The 14,811-nt window shown below is 29.6% G+C and overlaps 1 protein-coding gene and 1 long non-coding RNA gene across 2 annotated transcripts; both read right to left on the reverse strand.

Annotated features, from left to right (window-relative positions):
- Nucleotides 1-1,457: 1,457 nt before the first annotated feature.
- Nucleotides 1,458-2,543, reverse strand: LOC110714125. Its single transcript, XR_002510107.1, has 2 exons — nt 2,371-2,543; nt 1,458-1,756 (listed from the first exon to the last, which is right to left on the reverse strand). It is a non-coding gene; the product is annotated as an uncharacterized LOC110714125 (long non-coding RNA).
- Nucleotides 2,544-6,192: 3,649 nt separating this feature from the next.
- LOC110714434 (vitellogenin-2-like) lies at nt 6,193-7,243 on the reverse strand. The gene is made up of 2 exons (XM_021892945.1): nt 7,032-7,243; nt 6,193-6,858 (listed from the first exon to the last, which is right to left on the reverse strand). The coding sequence occupies exons 1-2, from the start codon at nt 7,127-7,129 to the stop codon at nt 6,474-6,476; spliced, it is 483 nt and encodes a 160-aa protein (XP_021748637.1). The 5' UTR covers nt 7,130-7,243; the 3' UTR covers nt 6,193-6,473.
- Between the last annotated feature and the right edge of the window lie 7,568 nt (nt 7,244-14,811).

Here is a 14,811-nt window from a genome sequence, read left to right on the forward strand (position 1 = left end):
TGCAACTTTTCTCATTTAACAAATTTTTTCCAACTCCCATAGTAACTAATCCTAATAATTTACAAAATATTTACTACCTACTCCCAACGTAAATATTTTAATGTCTTAATATACTTGATATATATTTGTGGCATCTAATCATTGTTTTCCACAATCTTATTTTACTTAATTAACCCGTAAAATCAACTAATAATGTAACAATCTTTAGTGTAGTAAATCATAATGATATATATAATCAGATCCCCTATAATCTAAGGACTAAGGAGTATATATACAATAGTAAGCTTAAACAAGGCTAGTTTGATGTGGTTAATTGGTTGGTCATGCACCGCTAGCTAAATCTTTAAATTAGGTTACAAGGTTAAATTTCTTATAAGTGTCTGACTCGAAAATACTCGGCTAAAACACTTGTGAGGATTAATGTCTGGTCAAGATGAATTACTCAAGCAAATGCAATGCTTAGTTAATCGGAGACAAGAGGAATGGTGTGACGAGCTATCTAGTAACGGAATAATGTGACCCCCTACCCCAATTCAATAATCTAAAGAGAAGATCATAGAAATACAAGTGAGTTTGCTTGAAGTTGAAACTTATAAGTACAATCATGTGAAATACAGTAACAAATTGATAAGGTGAGACATAGACAATGACACGAGATAGGAACGGAAGAAACAATACGAGGTTGATAATCCTATTGAGATCGAGATGCACATGAACCAACTTTAATTATTTTTCAAAAGTGGGTCCATGCATTTAGTTTGTGGATATACTATTTGGGAATGAATTCAATGGCAATGCTTTGGTTTTCCTACATTCACGTCATAATTTTAGCTTAGGGTCCTTCTCCATTATATTGCTTACCACACAAAAAGAAAGAATTGGCACAAAGTTTTGTGGTCTATGTATGATCAACTTGGGATTTATGTTGGTAATTTTTGAGATGATTATTATATATGTTTGGCGTTGTTCAATGTTAATTTTAGTAATTTTAGTGATTAATAGTTTGGTATATATGGATGTGTTATTAGGTGCGTCTGTATGGATGTTGAAGTTTCTAAGAAAGTAATTTGAAATCTTTCATATATATGTTGTTCGAGTAACAAACATGTAGAAATAGAAGATGTACCTATTATACATTGGTTATTATTTCATTTCCAATGAATGAAGAATTGAATTTACAGTTTTTAAGAAAACAAAAAACACCATGAAACACTACGTGAAAAAACAAATTTGGCACCGGTTCAAACCCGGCCTAAGGCACCGGTTTGAACCGATGCCAATTTGGGGGGTGCCAAAAACCCAATTTTTAGCACCGGTTCAAAACCGGTGCCATAGGGTCAAATAGGCACCGGTTAACCGGTGCCATAACTTCTGTTTTTTTTTTTTTTTTTTTGGGAATTAAAGTCAATTGGCACCGGTTAACCGGTGCCAATTCATGTATTTTTTTTAAAAAAAAATTTAGTTTGCTTTATCCACATACACACATAATATTTTATCCACTTAAATGAAATGAATATTGATCAAAATTGATCATTAAATAAGAAATATAATCAGAAACATATAACAAGCTTGAATAATACGAAATATATTGATGATTAAATTGTTATTTTACAATACAAAAAAATAAAATAAATTACAACATCAAAATCCAGAAAAAAAAAAATTATAACATTAAAGAAAAAAAAATTACACTCAAAGAATAAAAAAACTACAACATTGAAATCAAAATTCCAAAAGCAACACCTTGATTCTTCAGCTGCATCAATTAAAACACCGACATTAATAAACTCACTGTAAACTAAAATTATGAAAATTAAGATTCAAACCCAGAAAAAAAATTGAAATTCAAACCCAGAAAAAAATTAAGATTCAAACCTAGAAAAAAAATTAAGATTCAAACCCAAAAAAAAAATTGAAATCGCCAAAAAATTAAATCGAAAAAAAATTAAATCAAAAAATGCCCAGAAATAAAAAAAAAAAACCCAGAAATGGAAATAAATTGAAATAAAAAAAACCCAGATAAAAAATAAAAATTAAAAAACCTAGAAATCGAAAAACAAAAAAACAAAATCGAAAACAAAATATATTAAAATCGAATAAACAAAAACAAAAATCGAAAAAAAAAATTCAAAATCAAACATAAGAAAAAAAAATTACAGAAATCAAAAAATAAAATATCGAAATCGAAAACAAAACATATTAAAATCGAATAAACAAAAATCGAAAAAAAAAATCAAAATTGAAAACGGAAAAAAATAACCCAGAAATCGAAAAACAAAAAATTAAAATCCAAAACAAAATGTATTACAATCAAAATCGAAAACAAAATGTATTAAAATCAAAATCGAAAAAAATAAATCAAAATCAAACCGGTTCGTGGTGTTGCATGTGCTCGTGGTGGTCTTCGTGGTGGGCTTGAAGGAGAAGGAAAAGGAGACGTGGTAGCGAAAGGGAAGGAGGAGGAGATGAGAAAATCTGATGAATGATGAGCGAAAGAGGAGGAGATGAGTGGTGAATGATGAGCGAAAGAGGAGGAGAAGAGGAGAGAGAAAGAGAAGGAGAGAAGAGGAGGGAGAAGCGGCGAGATGAGTGTAGGGTTTGGGGGGGGGGTGATGCGGTTCTAAGGCATCAATATTGTTATTATAATTATTTTTATTGTTATTTTTAGTTTATTATTAGATGACCGATTTATTAGGATATTTTTGTTAGTTTAATTCGGTTAGTATAAGATAAGCTTAACTTTAAAGATCATATTTGCAAAATATTATCTTTACAAGTTAGAGTTAGTTTCCTAGTTAGATTAGAATTTGTTTTACCGATTTTTAGGCTAATTATTTAGCTTATAAATACGTGATGGTGTTTAACGAAAAGTATGATTGATTGATTTGAAATTTATAAAGTTTTACGTAAGCTTGTGCTTGTGTATTCTTGGCCTAGTTTAGGTTTTAAGCTCGTGTTGCTTAGCGTTTCTTGACCGAGACTCAAGATTCCAAACCTTTCAACTGCGATTGAAGGTTATATCCATCAAAATTCATATCAGGGGGTTTATATATGGGAGGTTTTTTTTTAATTATAATAATGCTGAACCGGTTTTTTTTTATTAATTGAGGAGCGGTTCAATTGGCACCGGTTCAAACCGGTGCCCTTTTAGTTTTTGGCACCGGTTCAGGCCAAACTGGTGCCTTTTCTCTTCTTCTAAAATCCCGCCCATTTCTGGACCGGTTTTGGGCACCGGTTTAGCCTGAACCGGTGCCATATGGGGGGTGCCTAATGCTTTTTTTCTACTAGTGAAACCTTCGTTCTTTCTCGTGAATAATTATTGGTGCATTGGTTAGGCACTTTCATACTCTTTATATTTTTTAAGGGACTTTTATACTCTATATTATTTTCCTATATAGTGAGCTCAAACTCACTATACTTAGAAAACGTTCGTTCTTGATTTCTGTTTAACCAATAATGTTTGGCACCTCCGCCAAGGATGTATGTTATTCTACTTACATAGTTACATGGCAGTTATCGCTGTGTAATACGAGTATTTGTTTTAATTTAATTAATTTACTTTGCTTTAAGGAGTATGTACAAGTACCTTATTTATGATTAATAAAAATTGGAGGTTTTTTTTTCCTCAAAAAACTATGTACAAGTACGTTACATTTGGAGTTGATGGGAGTCTCTATCGTACCTTTGCATGAATAAAACAATTTCAATCATAAATTAAATAATAAAATGTTAAAATTAAAGGTCGTCTAGAAGAAAGAAAAACGAGGAAGTACTTTGATGGTGAAACAAAGGTGAAACATATGGGTTTGAATATGACATTGTCCTTTCAAAGACCATGTCAAGATGTAAAGGATCGATGAGGGTAACATGTTGATTTTTATTTGTTTATAAGAATTCATTTATCTTATGTTATAAAAGTGTATTATATCGTTTTATAACCATTATAAATTCATAATTATATAATTTATGAATTTTTTTAATTGAAAGGTTTTGAGAATTATTCACATAGCAGTTATATTTCAATTATACTCCTAATTTATATGAAAGAAAAAAAATAGTTATGTACGTAAATTTCTTAACTTATTAGACAACCTTGTTATAACTTAATCCGGTTATAAATTTATTTTTCTTAAACATATACTTATACTATCTAAACTTATTTTTCATAAATTTAATAAAAATAATATTTATTTTTTAATCGAAGAATTTCGTGTCACTAGATATTTATTTTTAAGCTAGGGGTAAAATTGACGTCAATATTGATGTTAGAAGTAAAAAAAAAACTAGTTTGAGTAGAGAGTTTGTCGACTTGTACAATCTAAAAGATACGTTACTCCAACACTCTATACTATGCCCAATACAAAAGGTCAAATTAGTACAAATTCAACACTAAAATTTTGTAGAATATATTAAGAGCCTAGTGTATAAAAGAAAACTAATCTATTTAGAAGAAAAAAATAAATGAATGGACAAGAAACCTTCTCTCTCTTAAATTTCTCTCTCTACGCACCACACCATGCTCCATGCACTTAGCAATTGCTTGTACTCTATTAATTCCCACCTTTAATTTTACAAGAGCCCACACTCCAACAACAATTATCTTGGCCTCAACTTACACATTTAATCAAAGTTAATACATTTTTCAAATGTTATCATATGTATATCTAACTAATACCTGTATTCATAATTTAATTAGTTAATTATGTACATAGATTCATTAGGTATTGGGTGTTGGTTTATTAGTGATCAGATAATTTAGCTTAGCACAGTCACAGTAGTGAAGGAATAATTTCTTTAAATAATTAATTTTGTATAGTACATTATTAATAATGTTTTGCATTAGAATATCTACATGCGTTAATAATTTAGTACTCGTAAAGAAGTAATGAATTTCTTCGCCAAAAAAAGAAAAAATATTAAGCCATGAACATTTAGACTTGTCCATGCATCCTTAAAAGTTTGCTAATGAAGGCCTTTTAATGGTTTGAAATAATTTTCAAAGTTTTTGATATACAAATGGAAGGATAACAAACTATTAAATCTATTGCGTAGCAATGAGTTATCTTATTAAATTCTTCTAATAATTAAGTAAGACAGATGTATTGTATAAGACAAACTCTAATAAATGACAAGAACATTTATATCTTAATTCCAAAAAAAATAGTGTCAAAATTGTAAAACCTCTTAAGCATATCAATTTCTTCAAAAAGGAAATAGAGTAACAAGTAAGCCTAGCTTTAAAGTTTAAACTAATAATTGAGGGTGTCAATAAATAACCTTCAATGTATTTGAGAAAGCTAGCAGCTTTAGGTACTATGAACCCTTTGACAAAAGGACAAGGATGAAAAAAAGTGCATTGAATTGAAAAAAAAAAAAAAGGTGCAACTTCATTTTCTCTAAAGCACCATACTATATACATTCAACATACATACCCCCCTACCCCTTAACCAATTATTGACAAAGACAAAATATTGCTCTATCATAGGAGTGACTAATATAACAAAACAAGCTAAATTCCTATTGCAAAATCATTAACCATTCCTCCAACATTTAGCACATACCAAAGAACGAACTAGCATAGAGCCATAGAGTGTGTGCATGTGTGTGTAACATGTATGGTTCGTTATCGTCTTCCAAGTTCATTTTGTCGTTGTACTCCACACATAAATCAATGAGCTTGAAAAAGGAGATAGATTCTAAGCTACTTTTAACGAGTTAGTTGTAAGGACTTGTATTAATCAACCTTATACAGTTATATAACACATACTACTAGCACACTATAGTAAATAACGTACAACACGACGTACAAATAGCACTTAATAAGAGTTATCAACTCTTGTGCCGTTCACATAGTTAGTGTATATTAATTAAAAATAGTTCATTACCTCCCCTCCTTCCTATCACAAGGATGATCGAGTAGGCACTTGGTGGTACCCTAAGCATTGCCCGACATCTTTAAATTAATTAATCAAATTAATAATAATATACACGTAAATTTTCTACTTTAGAGACAAACTAGGATTTTTTTTTTCCTAGGGGACCAAACTAGATTATTTTTTAGTAAACCTTTTGTCAAGAAATCAAATACAATACAATAATATAATGTACAAGTATATAAAATTACGATGAATAAAGTCGGCCTAAACATACCAAAATTCTTAAACAAACACACATCCCAAAATAACAAAGAGATAAGAAAAAAACATAATTATTTTTATACATAAATTTTTATACATAACAAGTTCTTCGTAACGGTTTAACAAAGTACACTATTTAAAACAAAAAAAAAAGTTTAAAGATCAAGCTTCTCTAATTAAACATAATATATACACAAGACAAAACTCATCATCATTAAAAACTAAAAAAGCTAATTAACTAGCACACACTAAACCCAAAAAAAAGAAAAACTAAACTTATCTTACAACTTTTAGGAAGAACTATCACAAACTCACTTGTTGATGATGATTTGATCATTAGCACATGACATCCTTAAGAAGTTTGTAGCGACGATGAGCGCTCGGCCGAGGCGACGGTATACCAGAGTTGTTGTTGTTGTTATTGTTCTTGGGAGTTCCTCTTTCTCCAGGGTGATCTTGGTGTTGTTTGATTCTTTCGCCTGACGTATACTCGGAGCGAATATGGAGATTACGATGATGATCCATGGATGATGATGATGACGACGATGATAATGATCTCTTGTAAGATCCACTGTGGTGTTTGTTGGTTGTTGAGGAGTTTCTACCTTCACTTTGACACCAGTCACACATGTCTAATGATTTCGTGATGGATGAGGATGATGAAGAGGATGATGATGGTGATAATAATTCCTGATTTCCGTAAAAATAGTTGCTACAATACCTATAAAATAAGAATCATCATTTAACATGGTATCAGAGCATAAACGACCCAATATAATACAAACACAAATTATGTATAATAGGATGAGAAAATGTTTAATTTTTTTAAAAGAAATTTTAATATGGTATCAGAGCCAATAAACAGAATGAATAGATAAGAAAATGGATACGTACAGGTGTTGGAAGCGAAAGCGACAATGGGAGCACTGGAACAGCTTATCAGCGAAGCCGATATCACCACACATGCAGCATACTCTATCTTGATCCGCCATATTTTTTGGGAGAGAGAAAGAGGTGAGTGGTTAAGGAAAGAATGAATAAGAGAGAGAAAGTGAAGAGAAAAAAATGGGATATGAGTCGGCGTATCGATCTGAGTCAAACCTTCTAATGTGTATACCAATGATATTTATATTAGAAAAAAAAAGGTAGTGTATCTTTTTAATTAAATTAAATTAAATTAAATAATATTTTTATTAAAACATTACTTTATACTGTAGTACTATAATAATAATAATAATATTTATAAATTTATATTAGTAGTAATAAGTTGCAGAGGTAGACCACAGGTTGCTTGCAGTCGTTTTCAGTTGGGAGGGTGGGCCCATTTTACAGAGACAGGCAAAGAGTGAAAGAGAATTTAAGATGTGAACCCGAAATTTTTGTTTCATTTTTTTTTTCTTCTTTTTCTTCGTACGAAAATAACATTAGTTTAACTTAATTTCAGTTCAGTTTAATTAAGTTTTAATTAGTTTAGTTTAATTCAACTTCAATCAGTTCAGTTCACTTTAGTTTAGTACCTAATTTTCTTCTCTTAAAAGAAATTTATTTCAGCTCTATTCAGTTCAACCTCAATCATAGTTTAGATTAGTTCAGTTTTTTTCATTAAATCGAAATAAGCCCTTAATATCTATTTAAACGAAACCTATTTAAAAATGAAAAATAAAATACTACATATGAAGTATGTGATATGATCATCTTTTGTTAGGATAAATAAAGAAAATTAATAATGTTGTTCAATTATGTAACAAATGAAATCAATAGAGTATCACTAGAATCATTTAAAGTATCAACAAAATCATGCATTCATAGCTACAAATCTCATAAATATTAAATGATTTCAAAAGTATTATGAATTATAAGAAAGGTAATAAAAATTATTTTTGTAAATAATAGAAATAATTGAGTAAATATAATTAACATGTAAATTATGTAATGGTCGACACCAAACAAGTTAACTTTTTTCTTAAATTATAAGGTAACGTTTCACTATTTCAATTCATATAATTATATATAATTTTCTCATAAAATTTTCTTTGTTGTATTATTTCTTGAATCATGTACTCATGAGGCTCGTGTGAGTTGAGAGGGGAGAGAGAGAGAGAGAGAGAGGGGAAAATGAGATATGTGCATAGTCAGCAAAGATAGAGAAAATGGATTATTATCCTAAAAAATAGGTCAAAAAAAGAAAAGAACGATTAACTACTCATGAACGTGGATGCCCTAATGTATTATTAAATGATGTGATTAGGAAGGAGAGGCTAATTAGGTGGGAGCTAGCTTAGTGCTATTATTTTGGGCTTCGATTTTTCACGTGGTGTGAGCTTGTGTGGATGGAAGTATTTCCTACGTAAACTTACAAGAATGTTTAGGCATCAAATCTTGTGGTTGTAAATTCGCCATTAAAGTGGTACTCGTATTGACCTATTTTACTATGTTTCGTGTATTTTATGTGTTTGGAAATAATATATCGCATTATTTAAAAAGTTGTCCTTTTTTCAAAATGATAGCTTAAATAGTGATGTATGATTTATCTTTCCAAATAACTTACCAAGATTATTGAGTGAGTAATGGATAGAGATGTTAAAACAATGTGACGACTATTACTTTCAAAGTATAATTGGTCCCGCCTCAGCTCACTTATACATTATATACACGAGAACGCCATTTCTTAACTATCAAACACGATGTTTAACAAGCATGAAAATTAATTCAAACCTAAGTAGTACATACAAGTTCAATATTATCCACCTTCTAGACAAGCATAGTCCAAAGTAGTTAGTGCTGCCATCATCTATCCCATATATTTGAATTAAGTCCTAAGATCCCATATGCATGACCTCAAACGAACTTTATTTATATTGAAGCAGCCATACTTTATATATCTATGCATGAATTATTGCATGATTAGATATTATTTCTGGAAACAGAATGCTCCTGGGAGTCTTAGGGTAGTAAGGGTAATCAAAATGTCCTAGAGCTATGTCCAATGAATGTCCGAATTTCCCTCAGCTATGCCTTGTTGTCCGAGAGCTAGGCCTGCAAATAAAAGAGAAAGAAGGTTAACTGCCCCAGGGGTGTAACCCGGGAAAGCCCCTCTGATGCTTAAGTCAGCGAACGTACTTTCTAGTGAGAGAAAGTAGAGAGAGAAAGAGTACTTTAGAGAGAGAAAGTAGAGAGAGAAGATTAGAGAATTAGGAAAAAGTTACCATCATCAATGATTGGAGAGCTATTTATAGATGTACTTTCAGGTGGCAGAAGTTGTACTTAATTGGACAGATTAGGGGTAAATCCGTACTTTGCTCTGACTAATGATGGGCTGGTTCATGGAGGGGTATTTTCGTAATTCCAGGTCACTGGGCTTAGGAAAATGGACTAGGCCCAAAGAGATATATAAAATTAAATTTTGCAATCAAGTAATGTTAAAAGTAGGGGGTACAACAATATGAGATGATCACAACTGACTAGTAGCTAGAGATCTATCATGACTATCAAGGTTAATTTATATCCATGAATCTATATTGTTTATCTTTTATTCTCAATCATTCTAGCTATTGATTGTTTCTTCTAAAAATATTATAAAGCCAAGTTCAAAGATTTTATACTAACATGCAGTATTATGGTCATTGTACTTTAAACAATCATTCAAAAGTTTAATAATTATGTTACGGAGTATTTTGTAAGTTGAATATTGTTTTTGGTTTGAGTTTAGGTCATGTTATTTTATTGTAAACATTTTTATAGGTCGGTATCGAATTTCAATTCATATTACTGGTCAGATTAGTTATTACGTAATCTAAAATGTTAAGATTACAATATTACGGTAAAAAATGGTCTAGGACAAATATTTGGAGGCGGAGATACTAGTTCAATTTCCATCACTTGTGATAAATTCCTGTCAGTTCACAATAATTTTGTTCAATTTCTAATTGGTTTCAAATGTGGGATTATAATATATAAGCCGAATTCAAATCGATTTTGTCAATTCTATGACTATATGCATATTTATGTGCCAAGTATATAATGAAATTAATATAAAAAGAAATGACAATATGGACATATGGCTAACAGTTTTTTACCATAAATGGTAAAAATAATTTGCATGCAACACTCTCATCACGTCACTTTTCACTCGATGCGACTATCATAGGGTTAAAAATCGGGTAGGTGGAAGTTTCGTAAAGCGGAAGGAGGGGTTAATACAGTGTTTTTAAGTCAACAAAAAAAATGAATGTTTGGGTCAACTTTGTCCCTTTACTTGGTCATATATATTATCGATCTTCATGGCTAGACTTCAGAACATAGACTGATTGCTCTTGATTATGAGTCAAGGAGTTGCCTTGGTGGGAAGGCAACCCATCTCTTAGCTAGGCTAGGTTAGGCTTTGTTCGCTTTCCCTTATATATCATACTATCCGGTCTTATCTACATTTTGATATGAATATTTTATATCTTATCTGAACTATATTTTTTTTATTCGATTCATATTATTATTGATCATTATGATAATATCTGATCCGATTTAAGTTTTTTTGGTTTAATTTTAACAAAAGTGTTATTAAAGAACAAGGTGGAAAGAGTAAAACTTCAGTTGACATAAAACAAAGCAACACAAAGATTTTAACTTATCTATAAAAATATGATTAGAGTACATCAAAATTTTCTTACTCATACAATTTTAAAAACCTACATGAATTTGACTATTAATAGGTTTATGTATACATGAAGATATTATCTCTGATTTTTTTAGTTGTACGTAATTTTAGAGTATTACTTATGAGATATAAAATATTTCAAAGTTGCAACTAAAAAAATCGGAGGTAGTACATAAAATTTAATATATGTAGTAATTTTTTTAGAAAATGAGGGGTATAAATTGTTGGGAGGATACAAGTAGGTTAAGAAGAGTCAAAGTATTGTTAGTAGCATCATCATTTTAGTGTGCTAAAGTTTGGTGAAAAGTTGGTGTGGTGACATAAAAATAATAGGTATGATAATTAATGAATTACATAGTTATATGGATAAGCATGACGTGAGAGTGGCCGGTTGCTCCCTTTTTTAGCCTTCTCTTATCCAAATACCACGCTCGATCATATGTGATATGCATTGTCCCTCACTCTTGGGCTTTGAGCCGTTCTTGCTACCAAACTATCTTAAAACTATCAATAAAAACTTATCTATCAATTATTATTATTCATATTATTGTTAAATTGTAATATATATATATATATATATATATATATATATAAAGCATTTTTCGGGAGCATTTGGCGTGCCACGTAAGAAAAGGTATTATTTTGTCCAATGAAAAATTAGATTAATAATTTATTTTAGAATTAAAAAATTTACTCGCCACCTAAGCAAAAGTGACGAATAAGATTTAAGAATTTTGACACATGGGTAAAAACAACGAATATAGAATAATTAAAATTTAAATTATTTTTAAAAACCAATAATTATCTTCTCTAAAAAAAACATAACCTAAGTAGTAATTATCTTTTTTTATATATATGGATGCAAATTTTTTATCGCAAATATCTTTAATCTCTTCCTAGCAAATATTATAAAAGTTTGATTTTAATAATGTAATCATTGAGACGAATAAAACTAAATCTCATATAATTAATTTTCCATAATTTTTAATAGTTAAACGGTTATAAATGAGACTAACATTTTAAACAGAACGAGTAAATTAAATAAACGCATAGGCAAAAGACTTATTTTGATCAATAAAAAAAACGAGATTTGCCATTTTTTTTTTGAATTAAAAATTTAAATTGTCACATAAGCAAAATTAGTGAATAAGGTTTGAGATTTTAAATTCAAGCGTCACATAAAATAAATAAAACAACAAACGATAACTTTAGTGTTAAAATTAAAAAATTATCTTATGATAATAGAAATTTTATCCATATATTTAATGAATGATCTTCATAAATATACAAAATTTTAAATTAAATAAAATAATTTAGTAGAACCGTGCATCGCGGGCTTACATCTAGTGTACTAGTATGATAATAATAATAATAATAATAATAATAATAATAATAATAATAATAATAATAATAATAATAATAATAATAATAATAATAATAACAAAAGTCTTACACTATTTTGATTGATTGGTTTTATATTTATACATAATCCATGCATGCAGCATGTAGTTTTATATATGACTCTACAAACACCTTTTATAAGCATTATTACTTAACTTATATTGTGTCAATTATAGATTAATTTTGGCCTGTTTATATTGTTTAAGGAAAAGATCATGTTCTTTTGAGATTCAGAGCAAAGCGTAGTAACTTATTTATACTAAACAAAGTAGAATAGAGCAGGGTTTATCAGAGAATATCATACCACAACGATTCAAAAAGTCAAAAGAATGGGGTCTAACTTGCTTTTATTCAAGTGAAATCATTCACCCTTGAGATTTACTACTATTCGGAATCATCTAAATTATAATTAGTTTTTAGCACGTATTTACAGTGAGCTGAGCAAACTCAAGACGACCAATGGAAAGTCTTAATCAATGATCGTACCCTTGATGAAGCGACGACATAATAGTACCCTTTTCTACTATATACTCTAAAGGTTGGATTCCTAGGAAGAGGCTACAACAAAAGACACAACCTTTTTAAATCTAAGACATTTGTGTATTCATAACTATGTACATGTCGAACTAAACAAGTATATTGTCTCCTCAGTTTTCACCAATTCTGCTAAAAATTAATTAACATGCTTAATTGAACATGACATAAACACATAGATATACTATATAGTTTGTATATGTGATAAATATAAGTCGGAGACAGAACAACATGATGCTATGGATCTCTGCAGCATGATTATGGGAATCTGTATCTCATATTCCTATCAAATTAAACATATGTTGTTGTGGAAGTAAAATAATAATGCAACAATTAAATCATGCTATTATGATGATTCCAGATCTGAGTTTACAATTAAAGATGCATCATTATTTGAACATTAATTAAGTCAACAATCATATGGTAATGATGCAAACTGTTCTTAGATCAGGAAGTTTTTCTGACAAATTAATTAAGTTTAGAAATACACTGAGAATCTTTAGTTGTTATTTTGATAAGTTAAGGTACAGAAGTTGTTCTTTCATTTGGAAGATGATTATAATAATTAATTTGACAGTGTTAATCAATTAACTAATCTTAGTATAGTTAACATCAGATGAATGAAAAGGGACGGGTGAATTCTGTTAAAAATGTATTCTTAAGCCACAAATCAAGAACTTAAAGATAGATCTAGATCAGACAATAGTAACAAGATTCAAATAAATGAACTAAAATGTGTCTACAACTCTATGACAAGCATGTCCAATTTATAATATACTTAAATATGATAATATATGACTAGTTTTGAGTCGATTTTGATCCGACTTAACTAAATGACTTATCATCCCAATACAGCTGCAGTTAAAGCAGAATAATCTTATTTGAATAAATGGCTTAGCTAGCTCTCTCCCCAATAGACACAATGGTCGCGAGTGGATAAAGAGGAGGATCTATGTAGGCCAAAGTCTAAGACAAAAGCATTAAGACAGTAAGATACCCCCACTTAGATTAATCAATCTAGTAGTAGAACACGACTAATAGTAGTACAACTTTGTCATGCATAGTCAAACCCACTTACAAATATGGTTGGAGCAGATCATATATAATTAGTACGAATGAAATTATGAATGATGATTTCATTTCATAATAAGCAGTAAAAATAAGAATATAAAAAAGTCTATGATCATATAAATGCAAAATTTAATAACCTCACATCATCACAAAGAAAAAATAGTACCCTATCACTATACACTATACTAGTAATAGTTACACGACAACATGTATCATTTCTTGGTGAATTGACATCTGTCATTTATGCATTCATAGTTGTTCTTCTTTATGTTTCTTAGCTTTTTTTTATTATTAATTATTATTTGTCAACTTTATTCTTTCTTGCCTTTTTTTTTTTTTTTTTTTTTTTTTTTTTGACCCATCATGGAAGGGAAAAAAAATAATTAAATTAAAAAAAAATCAAGAATTAATGATGTGCTTGGAGATCTTAACTAACACTCAAGCCACCTAAGCTTGGATCAACTAAAACTACTCCATTTGTTCTTACAACTGCCTCCTAAAATAAAGTTTACCTTTTTAAGAAACAAGGTAAAATGTTCTAAGGTTGTAAACTTGTAATTTACGATTAACAAATAAGAGAATGAAGCAAATATCAAGAAACATCAAAGAGGGACGAAGGTTTTGTAGTATTTATTAGCTAGATGATATTCGTCAAACAAAACACCATAAAAAAAAATTAAATAGGTAAATGTAAATTTAAACATTTTATTGATTTATAAGTCAAGCAAAAATTGTTGAAGTTAAAACTTAAAATGTTACACAAAGATAAAAGTTGAGCAAAATATGTTAGAAAGATAGCTAGTATTTCTCTTGATTATCTACCTATATATGCTATGAAGATTGTATTTTTATACAAAACTTGATTAGAAGCTTGGTGCTGGAGGCCTGGAGCCGAGGTTGCTACTTAACTACTTAAGCTTGAGTGAACCAAACAAAAGTTCTACCTTAATCTTTCTAATCTTTCTATTGAGTTTTAATAGACTTTTGATTGGTTTTTCTCATTTTAGCAAATTATCG

The sequence above is a fragment of the Chenopodium quinoa genome, unplaced genomic scaffold (assembly GCF_001683475.1).
Source record: "Chenopodium quinoa cultivar QQ74 unplaced genomic scaffold, ASM168347v1, whole genome shotgun sequence".
NCBI lineage: Eukaryota > Viridiplantae > Streptophyta > Magnoliopsida > Caryophyllales > Amaranthaceae > Chenopodium > Chenopodium quinoa.

Excerpts from the sequence above, each read along its gene's own strand:
- LOC110714434 (XM_021892945.1), bottom strand. The coding sequence starts at position 7,129 with ATGGCGGATCAAGATAGAGTATGCTGCATGTGTGGTGATATCGGCTTC. Across the intron at positions 6,859-7,031 it reads CGCTTTCGCTTCCAACACCT|GTATTGTAGCAACTATTTTT; the intron begins GTACGTATCCAT and ends CTTATTTTATAG.